Raw genomic sequence first — 25182 nt, 5'->3', positions numbered from 1 at the left:
CCGAGGGATGTGCTGGCTGCCCTTCCCGCAGCCCCCATTGGCCTGGAGCAGCGAACCGCAGCCAGTGGGAGCTGCGATCGGCTGAACCTGCGGACGCGTCAGGTAAATAAACTGGCCCGGCCCACCAGGATGCTTACCCTGAACAAGTGGCGGACCGGCTTTGAGAACCACTGGTTTAAAAGACAAAAAAGTCATACAGAACATTATACAGGAATCATATATATCCTCTGCCAGGTTTTACATTGACATGAAGTATTCACTAAAACGAACATCTACATCAGTTTATGGAAGTGGGGGGAGAGAATGAAAAAATAGATCTTAGGCATGTTTGAAAATTTTACCAAAGTGACTAACAAGCCCAAGCCCCATTTTCAAAAATGAGTAAGGCACTTAAGGAGCCTAATCCCATTTACTTTCAGTGAGAATTAGGCTCCCAATTGGCTAAGTCTCTTTTGAAAATAACACATTGACACTTTTTACCCTCTTGTACAGCAAACCAAATCACAGTAACATTACAATTAAGGAGTCTATAATTATCAACCTACACTTTCAAGTAATGTCCTAAGCATCAGCCAAATCATTTCTTTAAAGAATAGATTATTTCAAGGCAAAGAATGAACATATAGTAAGAATGATCTAGAAAGGCCATTCCTTATGCAACTGTCTGCTCATGGTTTTTCCCTTTTCTATGAAATGCCCTTGCAGATGATAGACAAATGTATACGTAGCAGAGGTATTAACATCACTCGACAGCAGTTAGCAAGGTTTAAAATTACAGGGATCCAGATGGATTCAGTTCTTCGTTCTACAAATGGCAGCTTACTATTTCAAAGCTGCTACAGCCTAATTGAGCCTGATGTTTCTAGCTAGCAAATATCTAGATCTCAACAACTGCAATGCTAGTTAGAAAAATCTCTGTTAGGAGGTTGCTAGCAGACATTACTAGTTTTATGTTTCTCAATGGGAGTACTGCATATAAGTGTTTGACCAGAAAATTATTTCTCTACACTAGGGTCTGCATCCTTATTTCAGAAGCTAATACTTCTAAACAAAACTGAATTTTAAGATCTTGTGTTCAATAATGCATGTGATCAAAAATCTAATGATTATGTAGATTTCTTTAAATATGTTTAGTATTTTTTCCGTATGTCATTCACCCTCTCAGACTAGATACGGCAATAAAGGTATTATACATCTATAGCCAGAGCCTGTGACATTAGATACGAAATTATGACTGATCCTGCAGTGAAGGCATAATGAGAAGCAAGTTTGATAGGGAGAAGTCATTTAAACAAACAAGCATAACTCCTTTAATAATATGAGAAATTGAAAAGATACCACAATACAACACTTTTCACAAATTAATTTTGAATATGTTGCCCGATTCTTTAGTGGTTATTGATTATTATTGATTTCCAATTAAGTACTAATTGAAAGAGCTGGGGATTTTAGGGTTCTTATCCCAGAATCAAGCTCATCAAGTTTACTATCTGGTTGGGAACCCAGATGTGCACAACGATGACATCCACACTGAGGGCAAAGCAAAGCTTTACTAATTATGCTAATAAAAGTGATTAAAGACACAGACTCCAAACCACATAAAAAATTAGCAAAAATTCAGAGTTAAGATAATATCTTGTACCATTCCTGACATATACTAACACCGCTTCTTGGGGACCTGGCAGTAAGAGATAAAGGTCCTGCTCTGCCCCATGTATGCCAAACGGGTCAGAACACTCCCTACTTGGTGGTCTGGCCTCTTATATGGCCATGGGACTATCATGAATATTCATACAAATGCCCAGCCTTCCTTGTCCCTATCTAACTTCCTCACCCTAATAATATTGGTGTGTCCTTATCCTATAGGTTAGTGTATTAATGATTTTAGCTTATCATCATATATGTTAATTAGTTGCCAAGGCAAGCTTGTGGTTAAGCATCTGCCAATGTTTCTATCCAAGCCTAGTACCACAGTTAAATGTTCCTCTGGTTACCAGGTATCATTTTGTACAAACTCTCCCCCTTAAGCATACTATGCCCAGTTCCCCAAACTTGGGGTGACTGTTAGGACACTTACCTACGCTGAAGTTTATAGGCCTCAAAGTCTTATGCTAACTGCTTAAGCTAATGCCTTACAGGATACAGCCTGAAGGTTCCTTGTGTTACTGCTAAGTAAAGTAAAATGCTAAAGCTAGCTCTATGGGCTATAAATGTTGTCTTTAAAAAAAAAAATCACTGAGGATTAGATCTGTATTGAAGGACCATAATGAAGTTATTGGTGCTCCACATGAGTCTGGGTGCATAGAACTTACTTCAGGATCAGGGCTTAAAGTCGTTGAAGTCCTGATTCTGCAAAGTACCTAACTTCATGCATGCGGGTACTCCCACTGAATGAGAGATTAAGCTGTAAATTCTTCAGTGCACAGAACTGTCTCGGAAATGATTCAGTACCTTGCTTTTAAGGTGCTATAAATTAAAATAAATGTATAAAAGAATTTTATATTGAGATTTTTAATTTGATGTGAAAATGTTGCTGCAAAGAAAGAGGAGTTAACGATTCAGCTACTTTACATGCTCCTTCAAAGGAAAAGGTAACTGTTTCATGCTATTACCTTCTTCATGAAGCTCACGTCTTGCCTTGAAATTTTGTCTCGTTTTATCTTTAGATCAGAAACATCTGGTATTATTCTACAAAGGCAACAAGCATGTCATTTTAATAAAATAACCTATTTATAATTTGTAAAGGGAAGTTGTATGGGGAAAAACAGGCTACGTAATATATATGAGCTATTCAAAACATTCTTGCAATTTCCATTTTAAATTATACCCATGTTTAACAATCATATTCAATTTCCAGTTTTAAAGGAAGGAAACAAAAGTAATTATGACTCAAACACAGAAGATTGCATTTTACAGAGCAACAACTATCTTCTACAAAGCAAAAATACAATTAAAAACTTAATTAAACCAACAACTATTCAGAACTTCCATTTAATAAATAATATATTAGGGCTTGGACATTGAAGGACAGAGATGGTTCTATCAATATAACTGTTTTCCAGTTTTGTTATGGCAAGGTGGACTACAGTGTTACTAAAATGCATAGTAAACAATAAGACATTGGAAGCTGTGTGTATAAGGAACCATATCTAACAACTTAAAGTTTGGGAAAATAGTGCATTAAAATGTTTGTGCTTTGAAAAAAATATAATTCACTATATGCATTACTTTATCATTTGGATATTAAACTAGAAACAATTATTATAATTGAAGCCATTAAAACCAGAACACTACCTTATTCCTCTAAGTTTTGCTCTGTTGTCATGCCGATCAATAAGATTATGCAATATTTCCAAGACCAGCTGTCTTAGTTCAGAATCTTCCATGAGTGAAGGAGACAATAAAGGATCAAGAAATGGGGCAGGAAGAGCAGCAGCAATAGTCTTTGCATTATATCCTGAAGTCACCTGTTCATTATTCAAGAGAACATAAGTAATACTATTGTAAACCATTATTATGTGAGAAGATAAGAATTATTCTCAACTTCCACTCCATTTCTGAGTGAGCAGATTTTGTTCAAGTGTTTGGGGGGTTAGGTTCATTTGTAAATGCAATTAACTTGGAATTTCCTGATGTGACTGTTTATTCATGCATTCTTAATATTATCTTAACAGGATTTTTTTTAAAAACTAGAATTTCCGGATCTCCCTCTCCCTGTAAAAAGAAAAATATCTCTTAAGCTGGATATTACAGGAATGCCCTATCCCATGAAAGATGTGCACTGAATGAGGCAACAGTTTGTGCAAAGGTCTGCCTCTTTTAGGGCCTGATCCAATACTCACTAAAGTCAATGGAAAGATTCCCCATTGACTAATTGACTTTGGCTCGTGACCTCAAAGCGCTTATTGTACAATTGTATCCATATGGGCAGATCCCTCAGCCTGTGTGAAAGCAGTTCCAGAATCAGCATCTACAGATTATATTTCAAGCTCCTGGACACAATATGAGATTGGATAATAAATATGTGAAAAAACTATGCTCCAGGCACAGAAGGTTTTTAACCATTCAATCTAAAGAATGAGGTTAGGAGCCCTGCCTCATTCAATGAGTCCCTTAACAGCGGAACCATATATGCAACAAGCTCTCCCTTGTAGACTTATCTAGGTCGCCCAACCACACGTGCAGATGCAATACAGCCTTTCTTTGCTTAGAAAATTGGTAAAAAAAGAACACATTCATATTGCAAGTGTTGTGTATACAAAACATTCTACTTTCAAACCCTAAAACTTGACCAATTTTACTGGAAAATTTAAATACAACTGCTCTCAATAACAGCAATTTTACGGCTGAATAATTTCCTAGCCACACCACTTTCTGCACTACATCTGTTTTTGAAAAAAGTCGTGATTTTTTTTTTTTTTTAAATAAGTGGTGAAACTTCCCCCCCCCACTCTGTGTAGTCAAACAGCTGATTTTTTTTAAAAAAAGGCATTTTGGGCAGATGCCAGACCCTGAAATTTCAGCCCTCACTGTCACTGTGCAGCTGTGGGGTACCCCCTGTGACCGCTGGCGGCCCGGAGCTGCGGGGTTACTCCCCGCCGCTGCTGGAGGCCAGGGTTCCCCACAGCTCCTAGCCGCCGCGGGCAGTGGGGGGACCCTGCAGCTCCCAGCTACCGCAGCCGAAGTCATGGAGGTCTCTGGAAGTCATGGATTCCGTGACAAAATCGGAGCCTTACCTATTATATAGCAACAATGATCAAAACCACAATCTAAATCACTCTACAAACATTTCGCCCCTTCTACCAATGATGAGTTATTAAAACCAACTGAAACTCATGTGGCGTTTCCTAGAGCCCCGGGTCATTTGGTAAATTTCATATTTAAGTGTAATTTGAATGGCTGAAGAAACGTTAAAGTTTAAAAGACAATATTTGTGAAAAATCAGTATTTCTAATTATGCCTTTTAAGAAGATGAAGAAGGCTTGGGAGGTGAGGCACTAACTGAGTGATGGTGCCTGAAGTGCTATGCCATTTTAAACTACAATGCCTCCTGAGGCACTGGGCGCTTAATAAGCGCTCACTGCTACACTTTAGAAAGGTATAGAAAGTGTTCTACCAATTTCAGCTCTCCTAGTGATGGAGAGGAAAAAATGTTCCACTTTGAGGTTGCTAGCACTGCTGGCAGAACTAGCCACTTCAACTCCCTGGCATTCTTTGGGCCTACAGTCCCAATTATGACTGACATCCTCTGAACTATTCTGTGGGAATGGAGGATTAACTTCTGAGCTACTTGTAAAGCACCTGTGCTTGAGCAGCTGTGATTTTACTCTATATATCTACATATCTTGGTAGTGTGAACATGTACACTGCATTTCGTAATTTGACTAGAATCAAAATTCTGTGCGTTTACAGAATAAGTTATCTACAGCATTTTTTAGAAAATATATTTAACAAATAAGGCTTACCATAAGTAAAGATCTCAGCAACATGATCTGAATCCGCCTCGTTCCCAAATCCCTAGAATCGGGGGAGATACTCAAAAGTTAGCTTGAATCAATTTCTCTGGATAACTTCAAAATATTATTCAACCACAAATACGGTTTTTAATAATTTCTTGTGTGCCAAGAGGAAAACAACAAGCTAGGAGAGCAAGGTACAAGACTAACCAAAAAAGGGTGAACACCTATAAAAGAGGTACAAATAAATGGGTAAAAAAACCATTTCAAAGGGATAGTTACAGGAAGGCACACAACTGAGTAAGCAATTAGACACAAAGAACATACAAAGTAACACAGGACGATGCTGTAAATAGAGAGGGGCCTAAATTTCATAAGTTTCCCCAATATTGAATGCTTCCTTATATGAAGTGCTGAACTTGGTATATATTGAGCCTAAAAGTCAGAAGTGCTGAGCACTCACAGCTTCCAATGAATTCAAATGGAATTGTGGCTGGTCAGCACTTCTGAAAAATCGGGCCTTAAGTGTCCATGTTGACCACCCAATTTTAAAATGAAAAAGAAGCCATCTGAAGTTAAACGAGTTCAGCATCATTTTTCCACCATGACTCCTCCTCTTAATCTTAAAGTCAATTAGTATAGAATGAAGCAGAAAACTTTCTGAATTATTCAGCTGTCTAAAAATTTGTAGCCAGAAGACAATTCAATGACTAAAAGCATACTTCCTAAGAATGTGAGGAATTAATGGAACATTAAGTGCAGTGATTTTTAGAAACACCTATATGAGTTTGAAGAGCAGAAATTTTGTAGTGCACATGTAGGGCTTTCCAATCAACTGTAATTAAAGTTGCATTTTGGATGCTGGGTTCATACTGCTGTCATTGTGTGTGGCTTGTTTCTCTAGCACATTTAATAGAAACCTAGCAGCTGAGAGTTATTTTAAATTCCAATTTTTAAAAGTTCTACTTTAGCAGGGCTTCAGAACAGAAAAGAGTTTATATTCAGAAGCTCAAAAAAAAAAAAAAAAAAGCAACAAAGTACAAACCCAAGGTGGCTTGTATCCAGCGAATGTGAGGATGTCCCAAAAACAGGTACTTTCCCCATAACGAACATCATAATCTCGGACCGCTGGTAATCTGGGAGATTGCTCCCAAAAAACCCTAAATAAAAATGGAGAGAAAGATGACATTTCAAGCTACTCTCTTTATATTACAGAGGTTAATAAATGTAAGGAATAAAATATCTACTCTATCTGGGTCTCCTGTACCTTTTGCAATTTTCTAGTTTGTATTACGGCTGTAACAGATACGGAGTTATCATCTGTGCAACTCTGCCCACTAGTATACACCAGCTTGTCACGACTGCCTCATTCTCCCTCTTCCCCCCAACACACACTTTCTAGTCTCATCTTTCCTGAGTAATTATACTCTTTAAACCAGGGCATTTGACATTAATTGCAAGGTAACAGAATATTCAGAAGCTGGAAATTTTCCAAGCTAGCACAAAATTTAATTCAATTCCTTACCTTTGCACATTCCTATGCTATTATTAAACATGAATGGGGTGCTCAAAAGAGAACTCTTACAAAAATATGACTATGCTCTTTCTTCACCTATCAACTACAATACAGTAATGTTAAATCTGGATTTTTGAGTTAGAAAGATTTTGAAAACCATGACAAAGTTTTTCTTAAAAAAGTTGAGTCTTACAATGAAGTTGAGAAATACTTACTGCAGTCGTAAAGGTTAAGGTATAGAGAAATTTTAAAAACAGATTAATTTGCCAAATTTGCTGAACAAAAATTTGAGGGAATCAGACCTAAATAATTGGGGGAAATTTAAAGTAATAATTTTAATTAAATGCATAGCAACACAAATAGCACTAAAATAACAGGAATGTCTGAAAAGAGAGAAGTTATGCTAATGAAATTATTTACAGAAGTAAATGCTAAAACAGGATTTTGTGTCTCTTGGAAACACTGCAGTAACCCTATAAATACAAGTGGCCATTAGGTGTCATTGTTGAGGCTATGTTAGATTTTTGAACAAGTTTCCAAGCAGTAACACTTAAAATATATCTCACTACTGCATACTGAGATGCCCAGGTGGTTTTCATATCATATAGATATCGTATACATATGAATTATACACTGCATATATTAATATATGGAAATTTAAGACAGCAGCTTTATATTTCAAGGGTTATGTTTTAGGTAAGAGGCATAAACCCATAGGTTTTATTTGTATTTTTCCAAAGCACAATATTCATCAGCAATATGACTCGGCCGAAGTGACAGAGTTCCATTTTTATTGTGTGTCAGTGACTGAAATCTTATTTGCCCAGTTAACAAGTAAAAAGACAGCTCCCTCTAACTCTCAACCCCACAAACCCAGCCTGTATTCTAAAAGCTGGTGCAGTCAGACACCTTATTCTTATCTTGGTGGGAGTGAGGGGAAACAGAGAAGAGTTGAATGGCAAGACCTTTATTTAGAGGAGTGCTCTGTGTTTAGACTTCATACCCATGTCAGTTTTTAAGTGAGTCCATGCTCAACGGAAAAAAAACCCTTCACTCACCAATTGTTTGAATAATGGCATTCTGGACAATCCTCTCGTCGCTTTCTTTGGAGCTTGTGCTGAAACTGGCACTGCCAGTTGAGCTACGCCTCTCACCTAATTCAAAATCAACACTGAGACGCAAGTGCTTCAGTAGAGTATTAAACACTTCCAAGACAGTTGGGCCTGTAAAGTAATAGATAATAATGGCTGTAGTTTAAAAATGAAAAATGCCTAACAAAACTAGACACATCTTCAACAATCCCTCTTCAAGAGAACTGTAGATTATGCTGAAAAGCACAGGTGAACTTGATTTGTTTGAAGGAGAAAGTAAGCAGTCAGAAATTCAAAGTCTTCAACACAAAGCCACAGGGAGCATTATGGCTATTTTAAAGATGGAAACACTCTTTTTAAGCAGGTATAATAGTGAAAATCTGTCCTGGAGTCTCTTTTGAAAATGGGACTTAGGGTAAATTTTTCACACCCACATCTAAGTCCCTGATCTTTCCAGTCTAAGAGCTTGATAACAGTAACATTTAAATGCATATTCTCATTGAAGTCAGAAGCTTTGTCTACATTAGGAAAATTAACTGCTGCTAACAGGTGTCATCAATGGATGCAACTGAACGTACATACACTTGCAGTTACATTAAGAACAAACTGAGTTAAACGGTTTCAGAAACCTCAGTTAAATCCTGCTTCATTTCTAGGCTTAGGGTTCCAACCCAGTTTTGACCACTGTTTCTGGTGTTGAATGGTTTGTCCTTATCTACACTTGCTTTTAAACCTTTTCAGCTCAACCCTCTGTTGTCAGCAATGGATTTTTTCACATTGTAGACAAGGCTAATAGGTCTATTTATGCAAGTAGGACCACCTTACATCTGGAAGAATCAGGCCCTTGCTTAAATCAACAATGAAAAACAAACTGCAAGCAATAGAAAAAACAAAGCAGAAAAAAAAGGAGCTCTTAGGTTAGAGTAGTTCCCATAGAGCAAGTGATTTGATTGGCTTCAGTTTCTTGTTGGTTCCTCAGATTTTATAAACATTAACAATTATTGTTATACATAATGAAATTGTGTATTTCAAGGGTTATTGCCAGAAGTGAGAGAGTTAAATGGTACACAAGATCACAAAGGCTGCATAGGAATAGCATTGAGGAAAGCATGAAAATGGGAGAGGGAGACTGATATGTCTTCCAAATAATTTAAAAGTTCCATTATACACAAGCCTCACAATTAAGTTAAATAAATTTCCCCATTTAGGAAATTAAGAGTGTATTTAACTCCCAATTTTTCAAATTAAAAACAATTTAAAATGATCAGTTGTATGATGTGCCCATTTATGAAATTCTAAATATATTTTCACTGGTAAATTTATTTGGAAACCATCAATATAACTAACTGTGTGTGTTTTCAGATTCTGAAGAGCACAGTGCATTTTGGAACACCACTTTCCATGCATTCAGAGCATAACAGAATTAAGCCACCAACCCAAAGTACATTGCTGGGTCAGTAGCAGCCTATAGGAAAGCGGACGAGTAGGCTTTTTCAGATACCGTTCATTAAGGCTAATAGAATGTCAATTACTAATGAGACACGTGACAAAATGAAAAGCCACACTGAATCACATAACCATAATGCATTCACTGGTGGTTGGAGCCTAACATTGATTTTATAATTATGAAGGATTATCACAATGGAGAGATTATCCGACGGATCTGTAGTGGAACCTGTGCTGTTCAACATATTCATAAATGATCTGGAAAATGGGGGTGTGCAGAGAGGTGGCAAAATTTCAGATAGTTAAGTTCAAAGCTGACTGTTAACAGTTACAAAGGGATCTTAAAAAACCCAGGTGACTGGGAAACCAAATGGCAGATGAAATTCAATGTTGATAAGCGGAAAGTAATGCACAACAGAAAAAGTAATCCCAACTATATATACAAAATGATGGAGTTTAAATTAGTTGTTATCACTCAAGAAAGATCTTGAAGTCATTGTGGATAGTTCCCCAAAAACATCTGCTCAATGTGCAGCGGCAGTCAAAAAAGCAAACAGAATTCTAGAAACTACTAGGAAAGAGATAGATAATCAGACAGAAGATATCAGAATGCCATTATATAAATCCATGGTATGCCCGCATCTTGACTTCTGCGTGCAGATCTGATTGCCTCATCTCTAAAAAGATACATGAGAATTAGATAAGGTAGAAGAAGGCAAAAAATGGTTAGGGGCATGGAACAGCTTCCATACGATGAGAAATTAAAATGTTCATCTTAGAAAAGAGACGACTAAGGGGATGAGCTATGACAGAGGTCCATAAAATCAAGAATTGTGTGGAAAAAAGTAAATAAAGTAGTGTTATTTACCCCTTCACATAAAACGTAAGAACCATGAGTCACTCCCCCTAATTAATAGGCAGTAGGTTTAAAAACAAACCTAAGGAAGTACCCTTCATACAACACAGTCAACTTGTGGGACTCATTTCCGTGGGATGCTATGAAGGTCAAAAAATATAACTGGGTTAAAACAAAACAAAACAACCCCTGGATAAATTCAAGGATAATGGGTACATCAATGGCTATTAGCCAAGATGGTTTGGGAGGCAACACAATGCTCCAGATGTACTTAAGTCTCCAACTGCCAGAAGCTGGGACTGAACAAGGGGATGGATTACTTGATGATTGCCCTGTTCTGCTCATTCCCTCTGAAGCATCTGGCACTGGTCACTGTTGGACAGAATACTAGGCTAGATGGACCATTGGTCTGACCCAATATGGCCACTCATGTTCTAAGGATCAGTATTGATACATATATTTAGTGCCATAAGAGGCACCTCCCCAAGTGGGTACACTGCTGTGTCTCAATTTCTCCTCCTATTTAGGGCTAGACAAAATCAGAAACATAATATTGAATTTCATCACAAAGTCTCTCCGCTAGGGTTTCATTTATTAAACATAAAATTCAGCATTGTTCCTGGGCTCCTCAGGTCCCTTTTGGTTCTTCCCCAGAGTTTCACAATTACCAATCTATCAGGGCTTCACCAAATTTCCTTTCCAAGGAGACTCAATTGTCCTGCTACCAGGGTCCTGCCCCAGCTCCTTCTGTGGAAGGAGCTCTGCCAGTCCCACTCTGGACCCTTTGGCCACTGCTCTTCACTTAGAAGTTTTCCTTCTGACGGTCATTGTGGAGACTCTTAGACCTTGGTTTCTCTCTGACTAAGCAACAGCCCTTGTCTCTCTCACATAATTACTCAAGTCTACATCCCCTAGAATTCCTGCTTGTAAAGGGCTGAGGCCCTCTAACCGCCATGGTAGGCCACACCTGCAGTTATAGGACCAGCGCTCTGGAACAAGCTCTAAGTGCTGAACAAAATTTAGGTCAAGTTCCACCTACACCAAAGAGAGAATGGAAAATCTGATTTAATTATGGATTTGAAAGAAAAGCTAAAAAAGCCAACAGTTTAAGTTTTTATTCATTCTGAAATTCATTGAAATAGTTCATTGGTTTCATAAAATTAATTTACCATGACTCACCTATGGATCCTTTAGCAGCAATGGCAACTGCTTCCAAAAGAACCTGAATAATGCCTGCTCGGACTCGTGGCGAATCCCTTTTGCGAGCATCAAGGTGTCCAAGAGTCTCCTGTATTACATGATGGGAGTATTGTGCCTATAAAAGAAAAAAAATGGTTTGTTACTTTCCTTTCTAATTAAAGATATCTCCACACACAAATATTCAGCCCTGAACTCAGACTAATAATCTTGAGTGGTGTTCCTCTTCTCTTTAGCACTGCTTTTGGGCACAATTATACATTTCTAAATTCCAGTCAATAAAGAGCTTGACTAAAGGTGGATAAAGGATGCCAGGACCATTTTCCATTAGTACCCCCTGTGACGAACTGGGACTGTTCTTACTGTGGTCTTTAAGTGCTGACAGGGGAGTGTGGCTAGGATGGTCTGCATTGGGGGATGGGAGACTGACCGAGGGAAAATACCTGAGCATGTAACGTGAGAACCCAGGAAGGGGTTAGAGGCCAGGTGACACCTTTGCCGGGGGAAACTGAACAAAGGCTGTGGTAGGGGTCGCTGAAGGGAGAGTTTTCAGGAGCTGGCTGGTGATATGGCTGGGGGGCAGACAGGGCTCTGACCTCCCAAGGGGGCTGGGGCGCCCTGGGACCCCAAGATGGACCTAACTGAGGGGGGTCCTGTTGTCTGTGCCTGCAAGACCTGTCTGGGACTGTATTCCTATCGTCTAAATAAACCTTCTGCTTTACTGGCTGGCTGAGAGTCATGGTGAATCACAGGAAGCCGGGGGTGCAGGGCCCTGAGTCCCCCATACTCCGTGACACACCCCATCTCTCAATTTCTCAGAATGAGTGCAGCCTTATTTAAGTGGTACAACTAATATTTGCCATTCCATCAGTGTATCACTTGGATCAATAGTTTGAGTTAATAAAGTGACAATTCTTTGCCTTTTGGATGTGTGTGCTGGTTATGACCTGAAAGTCAGTTTTATTCTTCCTCCTTCCTCACACCTAAAAATCTGACAACATATGGGATTAGATACTCAACAACTGTGATTCTTGGTCACCGTTACAGGGTTAAACTGTTTGACAACTACTGGAGGATGTTCTTATAAGGCACATAAATGGCAGGAACATTGTATATTCTTTGCCTTCATCTGCCACCAAATAGAGATCGACCATTGTGAGTAAGGCTGTGAGTCTGCCACGGAGGTCACGGATTCCATGACTTTCCGTGACCTCCGTGACTTCTGCAGTGGCTGGTGCTGGCTCAGTGGCTACACGGCTCTGGCAGCACCGGGCCAGAAGCAGCAGTTTGGGTGTGTGGGAGGGGGTTCAGGGTTAGGGGATTGGTGGGATGCGGGGGGGCACTTACCTCGGGATGGGGGGCTCCCCAGCTTCCACTGGTATGGCCCTGCAGCTCCTAGGCAGTGGAGGGACGGGGCTACACACCGCACACTACCCGTGGGTACCACCCCCACAGCTCCCATTGGCTGCGGTTCCCGGACAATGGGAGCTGTGGCAGCCGGCGCTTGTGGCAGGAGCAGAGCACCGAGCCCCCTGACCTCTCCGCCACCTAACTGCTGCAGGGACGCAGAGCTGGGTAGGGAGCCCCTGCCAGCCCTAACACTTCCACCTCAGCACCAGCGGGGGTCCCAGGCCATGCTGCCTGGCCACTCCCCACCACTACCAGTGAGTTCCTGGGCCGCACTGCCTCCTTCCCCACTCCCTCACCAGTGGGGTCCTGGGTCACCTCCCTCAATGCCCCCGGATCGCCCCACCCAGAGCACCCGTGGCCCCCCGCCCAAGATTTACTCATGGGTATTTTTAGTAAAAGTCATGGACAGATCATGGGCAGTAAACAAAATTCACAGCCTGTAACCTATCCATGACTTTTACTAAAAATACCCGTGACTAAAACGTAGCCTTAATTATGAGTAAGCGAGCATATAATTCATTTAGTCAGCTTTGTTCTTATGGTACCTACAGGCCTAATCACTGGACTAGATTAAACCTACCTGTATAGAATACATGATGATTTTGAAGCAGGAGACAGCAAATTCATTGGGGTCCCATAGTCTGTGATGGTCTAAATGTCTGTTACAAAAAAACAAAAGGCATCAGTTTTTCCCAGTGTTTGTTTTTTATACTGGTTCTTGACAAAATTATAGATTTTATTCTAGCAATTGGTTTTCAGTCATTTTAAACTGAAAGTCCTGTTTGTAACGATGAGACTATTTTTGTGGTCCCATTTATCATTGCTGTATATCAAAAGATTTTCAGCTAGTTAGCTCTTAAATGATGGTTTTGTGATTACAGAAGAGGACTGGAAGTCAGGAGACGCATGTTCTATTTGCCAAAACCTCTGGCCAGAATGTTGACATTTGGGTGTCTAAAGTTGGTCACCTTAGTTTCTATTTAGGAACCTAAATAAGTGGCTTTATTATCAGAGGTATTGAGCATTCACAGGTCCCTCTGAAAGCAACCCCCATGTAAGATAAGGAAGTATTACCCCAATCTTGTAGTTGAGGAAGCTGAGGCATAAAGGCCAATATTTTGAAAATTCATAGTTCGAGTATATGATCGTATGGGTTCTCCACCATAGGATGTGCACATGCCCATGCACTCTCAGAGACTGCACAGTAGTGACTGCAAGCCTTTGCCTGCACAGAGCAGTATCTTGTGCTTTGAGCAAGGGCATTTAAGGAAGCGAAAACTTGTTGTTAAATTAAAAATTAAATTAAATTAAATTAATGGAGATATCCTATCTCCTAGAACTGGAAGGGACCTTGAAAGGTCATCGAGTCCAGCTCCCTGCCTTCACTAGCAGGACCAAGTACTGATTTTTGCCCCAGATCCCCAAGTGGCCCCCTCAAGGATTGAACTCACAACCCTGGGTTTAGCAGGCCAATGCTCAAACCACTGAGCTATCCCGCCCCCCAGTTTCTTCTCAACAGCCTGCAGCATCAGTACACAGCATTCTGATTTACGTATTGCAATGAAAAGATGCTTTAGTAGATCCCAAACCACTCAGATCCAGACCATTCTAGTACCACCAGCACACTTTCTGCACACCTCAGGAGACCTTCCAGAAAAGAGTCAAACTGCAGAGACAGGGATCTTCCACCCGTACTTCTTAATCTGCCCATCCTTCTAAGAGGCGGTTTTGACATCTCGGTTGAGGGCATCGACCAACCTATTCCACTGGATCCTCTGTTGTGCAACTATAGCCCCTTTGGAAACTGACTGTCTTACTTTTTGCTTGCCTGGGAACATCCTACTTCAGACAAGTGGATATTGGAAGTCATACACTTCCATCCTATCCCTCCCCTCCACCCTCTTCAAGGACTTCTCAGAAGGAACTCCTAGAATAATAAATTAAATCTCTCCTCCCCCTGGGGGCAGTGAAGCCAGTTCTACTAGAATTTGTCAGAAGATGCTTCTTTTCCAATTGCTTTCTAGATACCAAGAGAGCTAGCAGATAGAGACCAATCCTTGATCTAAGGAACTTGAACAACTATGTTCTAGCACACATCTCAGAATAGTGACACTAGCTACCATAATCCCTTCCTGAGATCCAGGAAGATGTTCAGTTGATGTCAACCTTCAGGATACTTTCAAGTAGCGATCCACCTGCTCACAACTGTCTCCTATGCTTTGTAACAGAAACAGATCACTATCAAAATCAAATTTTCCCTTTTGGACTCTCCACTGTCCCAAGGTTATTTACAAAGATTTTCCCAGAGATATCAGCTTGCATCTGACAGTGGTGGAGCTCAGTATTCCCAAACTTGGATGGTTGGCTGCTAAGAGGCCTGCCAGCTCAAGAGGTCCACCCAGCAACATCCAAGACTTAACCTTATTCCAATCTCTGGGGCGCCATATCAACCACTAGAAATCCATACTGGCCCCAGTACAAAAGAACAGACATTACAGGAGCTACCCTAGATTCCACAACAGCCGGACCCTATTTTCTACCCTATCCAATATTATCTCAACTCTACAACTGAGCCCACAAACAGCAAGGGTCACGTGTCAGCTTTTGGGTCACAGGTCAGCCTCTATGTCTGTGACTCTCCACAGAATCAGAATCATAGGACTGCAAGGGACCTCGAGAGGGCATCTAATCCAATCCCCTGCACTCACGGCAGGACTAATTATTATCTGGACCATACCTGACAGGTGTTTGTCTAACCTGCTCTCAAAAATCTCCACCAATGGAGATTTCACAACCTCCCTAGGCAATTTATTCCAGTGTTTTACCACCCTGCAGTTAGAAAAATTTTCCTAATGTCCAACCTTGCTGCAATTTAAGCCCACTGCTTCTTGCCCTAACCTCAAAGGTTAAGGAGAACCATATCCCCTCTCAGTCTTCTCCAGACTAAACAAACCCAAATTTTCTTATGTTATTTCTTTTGGCAACAGACGGCAGAAACAGAAGTAAGCCAAAGACCTTTTATTGGCTAAAGAAAACCATTATTAGTTTACAAGGTCACCTTACCTTCTGAAAAGTCTTGAGAATATTGAAGAGTCTGTGACCTTTCCTGTTCTATCTTCAGCAATTATATATAGTAAGTCCTCAAAACTCTTCTGGCCCACAGATAGCCAAGTGAAAAAGCCAGGAGTTTCTTCTGTTGAGACCACAATCTCCACAGAAGAATCAATGTTATAAATTGGTTTTGTGAGTGACTTACTCCTGTGTGATTGTCAATAAGACAGTTTAAAACAGGGGTTCCCAAATTTTTCAATCTTCCCACACAGGTCATGTTTTCTAGACCTTTAATAATTTTTGTTGCTCTTCTATGAACTTTCTCCATTTTGCGAGCCTACAACTCAAGATGCTTCCAAATGCGGATAAGAATATAGAGTCATAGATTCTAGGACTGGAAGGGACCTCGAGAGGTCATCCAACAAGAAATTTGCTGAGCTGTTACCGGTTGGCCTCTAACTTTCTCAGCTTAGGCTACAAAGGACCTCAGAGGCACACAGTGTAATCCAGATAGAATGCTAGTGCTCTGCAAACTTCTAAGGTATGGAATGTCTCTTCCGCTTTTGAAGAGTGAGATCTTGGGGGGGGAGGGGGAGAACAAACATCAGACGTTGAACCATTTGATTCAGGTGGAAAGCCGAAATTATCTTTGGCATAAACTGAGGGTATGACCTAAAAGAAACTTTGTCTTTGAAAGGAGGATGAGCTAAGAGAGCTTGAAGTTCTGAAATTCTCCTTGTAGAGATGACTGCCACAAGGAATGCCTTCTTCATAGACCACAGAGACAGTGAGGAGAACCCATTAGTCTGGAGAGGACTAAGTTAAGATCAAATAAAGGTACTGAATTAGACACAGGTGGGTAGATGCTGATTAAACCTTTCAAAAATCTGGAAACCAGAGGGTGAGAGAAGACAGAAAACCTGTCCATTGGCAGATGCAAAGCAGATATTGACACCAAGTGGACTCTCACAGCACTAACTGATAGGTCAGAAGATTCCAAGTGTAACAAAGTATAATACATGTGAGATCTGTGTGATGGGGTGGTATGGGTTGAGACTGCACCTAAACAGAAAACCTCCATTTAGTTACTGTACAGTCTCTTGAACTCCTTATCAGGAGCAGATTTAGATGAGACTGTTGAGAGTGCTTATTGGTGTCAGATGAGTCAGAAACTGGGTGGGTAAAGAAATAAAGTCCTGCTGAGGGACTTGGTAACCTCTATCGACCCACTTGGCCATACACAGCATAGAGGACAGTGAATATTCGCTGGCTCTAGCAAGACTTCATTAATGGGAAGGGCAACCCTTCCCAGGGCAGGGATCTATAGAATATTAAGGAGGCTGTGTAGGTTTTCTTGTACGAGCTCAGCCTGACACCCTGAGAAGAAGCTACTCTTCTCATCGAGTCCTGAAAGACTTTAAAGTTTTCTGGAGAAGGAGATGGGGTGACTGTTTATGTCGGGAACAGGGTAAAATATTGAAGCAGGGAGTAAAGAGAGAAGACATGTTGGCTTTCCTCCATTAATTCCCCTTCCTCAGCAGGATTTAGTGCAGCTGATGGAGGAAGGAGTCTCTCCAGAGATTTCCTGCACTTGACTCTCCTCTTGGACTGTAACTGATGGAGGACTAGACTCCCTCAGAGCAGGCCAAGACTAGTAGGGTCATGGAGGATATTCTATTCTCTGAGTAGACCATAGGAGAGGGTACCATACAGGAACCTCTTTTTAAGAGTTCCAGTCCTGTTCCTTCTGCCTCATGCCCCCTGGACAAGATTTAAGAGGGGAATAAAAGTAAGGCCTCATGAGGAGATGTAGGACTCATCTGGAAAGAGAAGCATTCACTGTTGTGGTCCATGGGGGCTTTAGTAACCACGAGACCTGCTGGTCAGAAGAAGCCTGAGGACAAGGTGGATAGAATGCTGCTCTCTTAATCGATGTCAGTAGTACCAGCATAAGGTACTGGCAGAGATGATGTCAATGGTGCTGGGAGTGACAGTGGTGCCAGCAGTGCTGACAGACTAAGACTAACTGTGAGAATTATATACATTGAAGACTTAAAGCTGGCAAATTGAAGCAAAGGCTACAGGTGCCCCAACTTTTGCAATGGGCGCTGAGACAGAACTGAGAGTGGAGTGGTAGACATGCCCCTTTTTTGTCTTCAGCTCGATGCTTGTACTCAAATGAATTGGGTGCCCTAAACCTAAAGTGGAATGTATATGTGCAAAAACAAGGAGCCCTTGTGGCACCTTAGAGACTAATCACTCGAAGGAGAGTAAGTATTACAGTAGCATCCAGAGGGCCCGAACAAGATCAGGCACTCATATTTGATATGGTACAAACATACAATAAAAGACAGTCCAAGCCCTGAATAATTTACAACCTAAAAATAGGGATAAATACAGGCAGGGAAAGGGTGACAACAATGAAAACAAAAGTTTAATATACATTTTTAACTAATTGTACAATCCTCAGGCTTTGAAGTTTCTTTTTTAATACCTGTTCAGGGGATACTAACAAGCAATTTGTCTAGACATCATCATTAAGATCTCTACTATAATGCCAAAGTGTCTGATGGAACACAGACTTCTGGATGTGTAAAATGATTTTTGGACATTCCACACATAACGGGCAGCAAAAAGTTCTCTGGGATAAGTGGACAAAGCAGGTGAGAGCTTACCATCATTATTAAAACACAACATGGTGAAATAAGAGAATGGTTAAGTATGAGGAGCTAAAATTGGAAGGGCCTTGTTAATAAGAACTCAATCTTCGTGTTTGATGTGATGAGAAGGGAGCTCATACTTCCAGGCAATGCATCTCTGGTAATACACACAGACTAAACAAATAAGAAAAAAGTATATACATTTCAGAATGTGACACTCCAGCTTCTATATGTCCTCATTAACCAAAACAAGTAATTAATACAAAGATTTCCCTCTATATTTATTTTAAAATGGGAAATAACATTTACCAAATCATTGGCCAGTCAGGTTATAAAAGTTCTCTTTTGAATAACCTCCCACTTCCCAGCCTTTTTTTTTTTTTAAAAACAGCCCAATGAAAGAAATACAGAAATGTTTCCTTTTAGTCAGAGGAAAGGCATTAACAGCATGGCACATCTTAAAGGCATTAGCACTTCACAGCAGTGTGCTGACTTAAAAAATAAGATAAGCAGAACTAAAGTCTTTCATTTCCATTTTACTGCTGAGAAAAGGAAAAGGCTACTATGACAGAAAAAAGCATTGCTATAAAATGGAACTAACAAAGAAAGCATCTGACTGATATTCAAGCAACTTTTTATTTTATGTAACAAAGTATGATTGTTACATAATCAACAGGAGACATGACTGGAAGATGTAATTTGGTAGGTTTTATTTTTTTTTTTAAACAAGAGCCAAAATAAAATTAAACAAACAAGTTACTAATTCCTCCTTACATGGGTTAAAAATACATATAAGGACAACCACCATTTATTTTAGTTACAATATTACACCCTGGATGCAATTCAACTTCACATTATTTCTATTCCCCTCGATCAGTGGTCACCAACCAGTCGATCCTAGAGGATCTCCCGGTCAATCACGATCTCTGATGCTGTAGTAGGGCTGCTGCTAAGGCAGTTCCCTGCCTGCCCCGGCCCCACGCCGCTCCTGGAAGTGGCCAGTGTGACCCTGGGGGCAGAGGTCTCCATCCACGCACTGCCCCTCTCTGCAAGCACCACCCCCGCAGCTCCCATTGGCCGTGAAAGAAGAGCTGTGGCCAATGGGAGCTGATGGGCGGTGTTTGCAGAGAGGGGCAACGCAGAGAGCCATGTGCCCCCTGCCTCGCAGGGGCGCGTTGGCCCCTTCCGGGCGTGGGTGGCATGGGGCCAGGGTAAGCAGGGAGCCTGCCTTAGCGGCAGCCACACTACACCACCAACCGGGAGCCGCCGGAGATAAGTGCTGCCCAGAGGAAAGCCGCACCCCAACCTCCAGCCCTGAGCCCCCTCCCACAGCCAGCACCTCATACCTCTCCCGCACCACAATCCCCAGCCCTGACTCCCCATCCCAGAGCCAGCACCCTGTACCCCCTCCTGCACCCCAACACTCTGCTCCAGCCTGGAGCCCACGCCAGCACCCAAATTCCCTCCCAGACCTTGTACCCCTCACCCCTCCTGCACCCCAACCCCCTGCCCCAGACTCAGCTCCAGCTCAGAGCCCCCTCGGCTGCAGCCCAGAGCCTGCACCCCAACCCTCTGCCCCAGCCCAGTCAAAGTGAGTGACTGTGGGGGAGAGTGAGTTACGGGGGCAGGGGGGGAGGAAATGCAGTGAGTGGGGCGGGGCTTTGGAGAAGAGGCAGGGGAGATCCTGGGGTGCCTTTAATTTCAAAAAGTGTAAAAAGTTTGGAGACCACTGCCCTAGATGATCATGGCTTGCTGTCCCCATAGTGGATCATAAAATTATGCTATTTGCATTGACTGCGAGATGTGCTACTAGAGTTTGAGGACTATCCCAGGCATTATGTCTAGAGCAGTGGTCTCCAACCTTTTTACGCACAAGATAACTTTTTGAATTTAAGGTCAACCCAGGATCTACCCTGCCCCTTCCCCGAGGCCCAGCCCCACTCACTCCATTTCCCCCTCCCTCCATCACTCGCTCTCCCACACCCTCACTTTCACTGAGCTGGCGCAGTGGGTTGGGGCACAGGAGGGGGTGCAGGCTCTGAGCTGGGGCCGAGGCATTCAGAATGTGAGAGGAGGTTCTGGGCTCAGCCGGGGGTTGGGCTGAAGGAGTAAGGGGTGCAAGCTCTGGGAGTGAGTTTGGGTGCGGGAGGGGGCACCAGGCTGGGGCACAGTGTTGGGGTGTGGGAGGGAGTGAGGTCTCTGGGAGGGAATTTGGGTGCAGGAGGGGGCTCTGGGAGGGGGCAGAGGTGCAAGGTGCAGGCTCCGGGAGCTGCAGGCAGCGGCAGTGCGTGTAGCCGCCTCACCCTACTCCCCCCAGGGGCCCCAAAGATGTGCCAGCAGCCAGCCGCTTCCGGGAGCAGTGTGGGGCCAGGGCAGGTAGGCAGCCTGCCTGAGCCCCATTGCACTGCCGGACTTTTAGCGGCCAGAGATAGTGATCGACTGGCAGAGGCTGCAGGATCAACCAATCGATCGCAATTGACAGGTTAGTGACCCCTACCATCACAAACAATCCAGGAAAAGTACTGATAAGGGACAGTAAGATGACTTGACCTAAAATAAGAAAAAATGGATTACAACCCTACTCTTCATGAGGTTGATGGATTTCCACTCCATATGTCTAAATGCAGTGCCTTGCATGGTGTCAAGTATTAGAGGGGTAGTCGTGTTAGTCTGGATCGGTAAAAGCATTCATCTGACGAAGTGGGTTTTCACCCACGAAAACTTATGCTCCAATAAGTCTGTTAGTTTATAACGTGCCACAGGACTGTTGCTTTTTACAGATCCAGACTAACACGGCTACCCCTCTGATACTTAACCCTACTCTTGTCACTAATAGGACAGTACCATGCTGACAAATTTCTGAAGTGAACTTGGTAAAACAACCATTGTAAAAGGTTGCAATGTGCACAAAAGTTAAAAAAACAACTCCACACTGGATCCTAGTACAGCAGATATGTCTTTTTAAATGCTTTCCTCCACCCTGCCAAAGACAAAAATGGAAATGTTAACAGTGTTGGGGTAGCCTCTGAGACCTTACCCACTCGGGAGTATGCTGGGTGGCTTCGGAGACCTTATCCATTCAGTTCTCAAGAACTCAGTGCAACTTCAAACTATCACTCATCTTTATTGGCATACAATCAGACGGCAGTTGAGCCTGATCAGGCTCAAGCGTAGCGGGTGGGTACAGGGCATACCACACATCCAACGTTACACAGCAACCCTTTTCCCTTTATATACATTTACTCATTACACTGCATTTACTATACATTGCATCACACATTTTGAAATTGGCCTGGTCATTTTATAGGAACCAATCCCTGTACAGTATGCATTGTTCATACATAACTTGCTCTTTACCTCATCTTATGTTCCAGGCTTATCTTATCCTTTGTTATGTTGTCCATTGTAAATGGCTTCCTGGGTGTTTCCCTTATCTTAGCTAGTACAGACATTCTGTTTCCAGCCTCCTAATCCATTTACCTCCCTAATCCTGGCTCCAAGAAATGAGGCCTCATCCATGGCCAATCATTCATGTCAAGCCAAACAGTAGCAAAGACGAATATGTTTTCTAACCTACTATATTTAAAAGCGGATAAAAATACAATAGATATTCAGGCCTGTTAAATCGCCTGTTTGAGACAAGAAACTGCAGTCTTTAGTGGCTTTCAAAACTGCTCTTACCCAGGAGTATTACTGCTATCTTTGAAGTGCAAAAAACAGACATTCGAGAGGATCCTGACCCCATAAAACTGGACAGCAGGAAGTGTACACTGCACACCCTTACAGATTTCCCAAGCCAGTTACCTCAAAAAAGGGATGATCCTGGGGAAACCTGGACAAGTGGCAACCCTACCAAGGAGCTTAAAGCTGAAGAGACACACTAAGATGAAACTATTATTTTGCCACTCTAGGTAGGATATCTACAGTTAAGAGTCTTTGGAGGATTCTAACCATAGAGACGTAGCCTAGACTCGCAGTGGTTCTCAAACGTTTGTATTGGTGACCCCTTTCACACAGCAAGCCTATGAGTGCGACCCCCTCCCTTATAAAGTAAAAACACATTTAACACTATTATAAATGCAGGAGGCAAAGCGGGGTTTGGGGTGGAGGCTGACAGCTCGTGACCTCCCATGTAAAAACCTCACAACCTTCTAAGGGGTCACGACCCCCAGTTTGAGAACCCCTGGCCTAGAGCATTAGTCATCTCTTCCCCCACAATAAATCCCCCTCAACCATGACCACAGACTTGGAGCTATGGCTAGATCAAAATGAGTAATGCTCTAGCCATCTCTCCCTGATCATAGGAACTTACGTGCAACCAGGGAACAGCAGCAAGAGAACCAGCAGCCTTATTACAAAGAGCAAGGAGCCGCCAGACTTAGCTAATCAACTAGGTGCTAGCAGCCCAATCAGAAAAACTGATAGAAGGAAAAACAGCCGGATCCCCCTCCCCTCCCAGAGGGAGCACAGTCTCGGAACAAGGAGCAGAGATGCCAGAGGCACAGCAATTCCTACGTTCTATGCTACAGTCTTGTCAATCTTAAGTCTGGTAATGGGGACATTTGCTGTCATTTATGTAAATGAAGCAAGGCATAGTCATCAACTATGAAAATTAAGTCAGTATGTGATTTGCATAGAATCTCCAGATCTCAAACTTTAGCCTCGACAGGCATAGTGTTTCATTGGTGTCAAACTGTAAATGATTATTTTATTTCCATCAGATTCAGTATTTTTGGGTAGGTAAATAAATATGCTCGTAAAATACAGCATTTGCTTTAAAATTCTGGTTGACCAATAAGCTTCTTTTGTAATGCTTACTGAGTGAAGGGGCACTACTTTAAAAAAATATATCTGTTTTTTCAAATAAATGTACATTATATTCAACAGACAGGAAATGTTGCTTGCTGCCAGTTGGTACACAACTAATCTATAAACATAATGAAACAAAATGACCATATTCTTTAACATTTGCCTTATTGGAAAACAAGATTATAATTTGCCCCTTCATACACCGGAAGATTCAGTGTGAATATGAAAATAAAATCCATAGAATAGATTGTCAATTTGTGTCTGTAAACTATTTCTATATTTATATGTAATCATTTAAAAATGGGTTATATGGCTGAAAGTCCATTTACTGTTAGTTTTCCATGTGCTAAAGTTTTCATAACATGGAACTTTTCAGCAAGAATAGTTCCAGTAATCAGCAGAGACTACGCATGGAAAGTTTCAGCCTCAAAGATGGGAATGTTGAAAACATGGTGTTAGAATGGAAATAACCAGTTTTAGTTAGAGGAATTGGTAATTTGGAAGATGACTGCAAATGGAATAGGCGCTTGTAAAATATTATGGCACCACATGACCGAGCAGTACAGAAAACACATCAGGACTAAGAACATTGCAGTATCTCTGTATAAGTCACTGACTGGAAAGTACATCTAGCATATGGTATATGCTGGTATTTTTTGGCACATCACTACAATCACTACTTAGTGTTTAAACACAGAAGCAGAGAAATATAGGGTGGAAGGACCTGACAGATCATCTGGTCCAGCTCCCTGCACTGAAGCAATACCAAGTACACCTAAACCAGGGGTCCCCAACGCGGTGCCTGCGGGTGCCATGCCGCCCGCCGGGGCGTCTAAATGAGCCCGTGTACTGGCTGGCCGATGAGCATCCGCCAAAATGCCACCGAGAAGCAGCGTCATCCAGAGGTGTTGCCACTGAAATGCCGCTGAGAATCGGCGGCATTTCAGCGGTGACGTCTCTGGATGACACTGCTTCTCGACAGCATTTCGGTAGCGACACCTATGACGTTGCTGCTTGTCAGCAGCATTTCGGTGGATGCTTGTCTGCCACCACGGTCCTCCGTGGCTCGTGGTCTGGCACCCACCAGACGAAAAAGGTTGGGAACCACTGACCTAGACCATCCCTGACAGATGTTTGTGTAACCAGTTTTTAATAACTCCAGTGATGGGGATTGTACAACCTCTCTTGGTAACCTATCCAGTAATTAACTATCCTTATTGTTAAAAAGGATTTCTTAATAATTAACCTAAATCTCCTTTGCTGTAAATTAAGACAATTATTTCTTGTTCTATGTTCTGTGGACAGTGATCAATTGTTCTCCATGTCCTCTTTATAACAGCCCTTAACATACTGGAAGGACAGAACAGGTCGTGCTGGTGGGGGAGTAGCACTATATGTGAAAGAAAGCATAGAATCAAATGAAGTAAAAATCTTAAATGAACCAAATTGTACCATAGAATCTCTATGGATAATAATTCCATGCTTGAATAAGAAGAATATAGCAGTAGGGGTATACTACTGACCACCTAACCAGGATGGTGATAGTAACTGCGAAATGCTCAGGGAGATTAGAGAGGCTATAAAAATAAAAAGCTCAGTAATAATGGGGGATTTCAACTATCCCCATATTGACTGGGTACGTCACCTCAGGATGTGATGCAGAGATACATTTTCTTGACACCTTAAATGA

At 41.9% G+C, this 25182-nt stretch overlaps 1 protein-coding gene across 4 annotated transcripts in view; it reads right to left on the bottom strand.

The window, feature by feature from the left end:
• The window catches only part of EFR3A (EFR3 homolog A), a 152014-nt gene that overhangs the window by 32969 nt on the left and 93863 nt on the right, over positions 1–25182 (bottom strand). For all 4 annotated transcript variants that reach the window (XM_034763629.1, XM_034763628.1, XM_034763630.1 and 1 more), the window contains 7 exons: positions 13553–13631; positions 11545–11680; positions 8031–8195; positions 6502–6616; positions 5466–5517; positions 3295–3467; positions 2613–2688 (listed from right to left, as the gene is read on the bottom strand). In XM_034763629.1, the coding sequence (XP_034619520.1) occupies positions 2613–2688; positions 3295–3467; positions 5466–5517; positions 6502–6616; positions 8031–8195; positions 11545–11680; positions 13553–13631 (796 nt within the window). The remainder of the gene's footprint in view (positions 1–2612; positions 2689–3294; positions 3468–5465; positions 5518–6501; positions 6617–8030; positions 8196–11544; positions 11681–13552; positions 13632–25182) is intronic.

Source organism: Trachemys scripta, chromosome 2 (assembly GCF_013100865.1).
Source record: "Trachemys scripta elegans isolate TJP31775 chromosome 2, CAS_Tse_1.0, whole genome shotgun sequence".
NCBI classification, from domain to species: domain Eukaryota; kingdom Metazoa; phylum Chordata; order Testudines; family Emydidae; genus Trachemys; species Trachemys scripta.
Note: the sequence above shows the minus strand (reverse complement) of the source record. Positions and strands in the feature narration are given on the sequence as shown.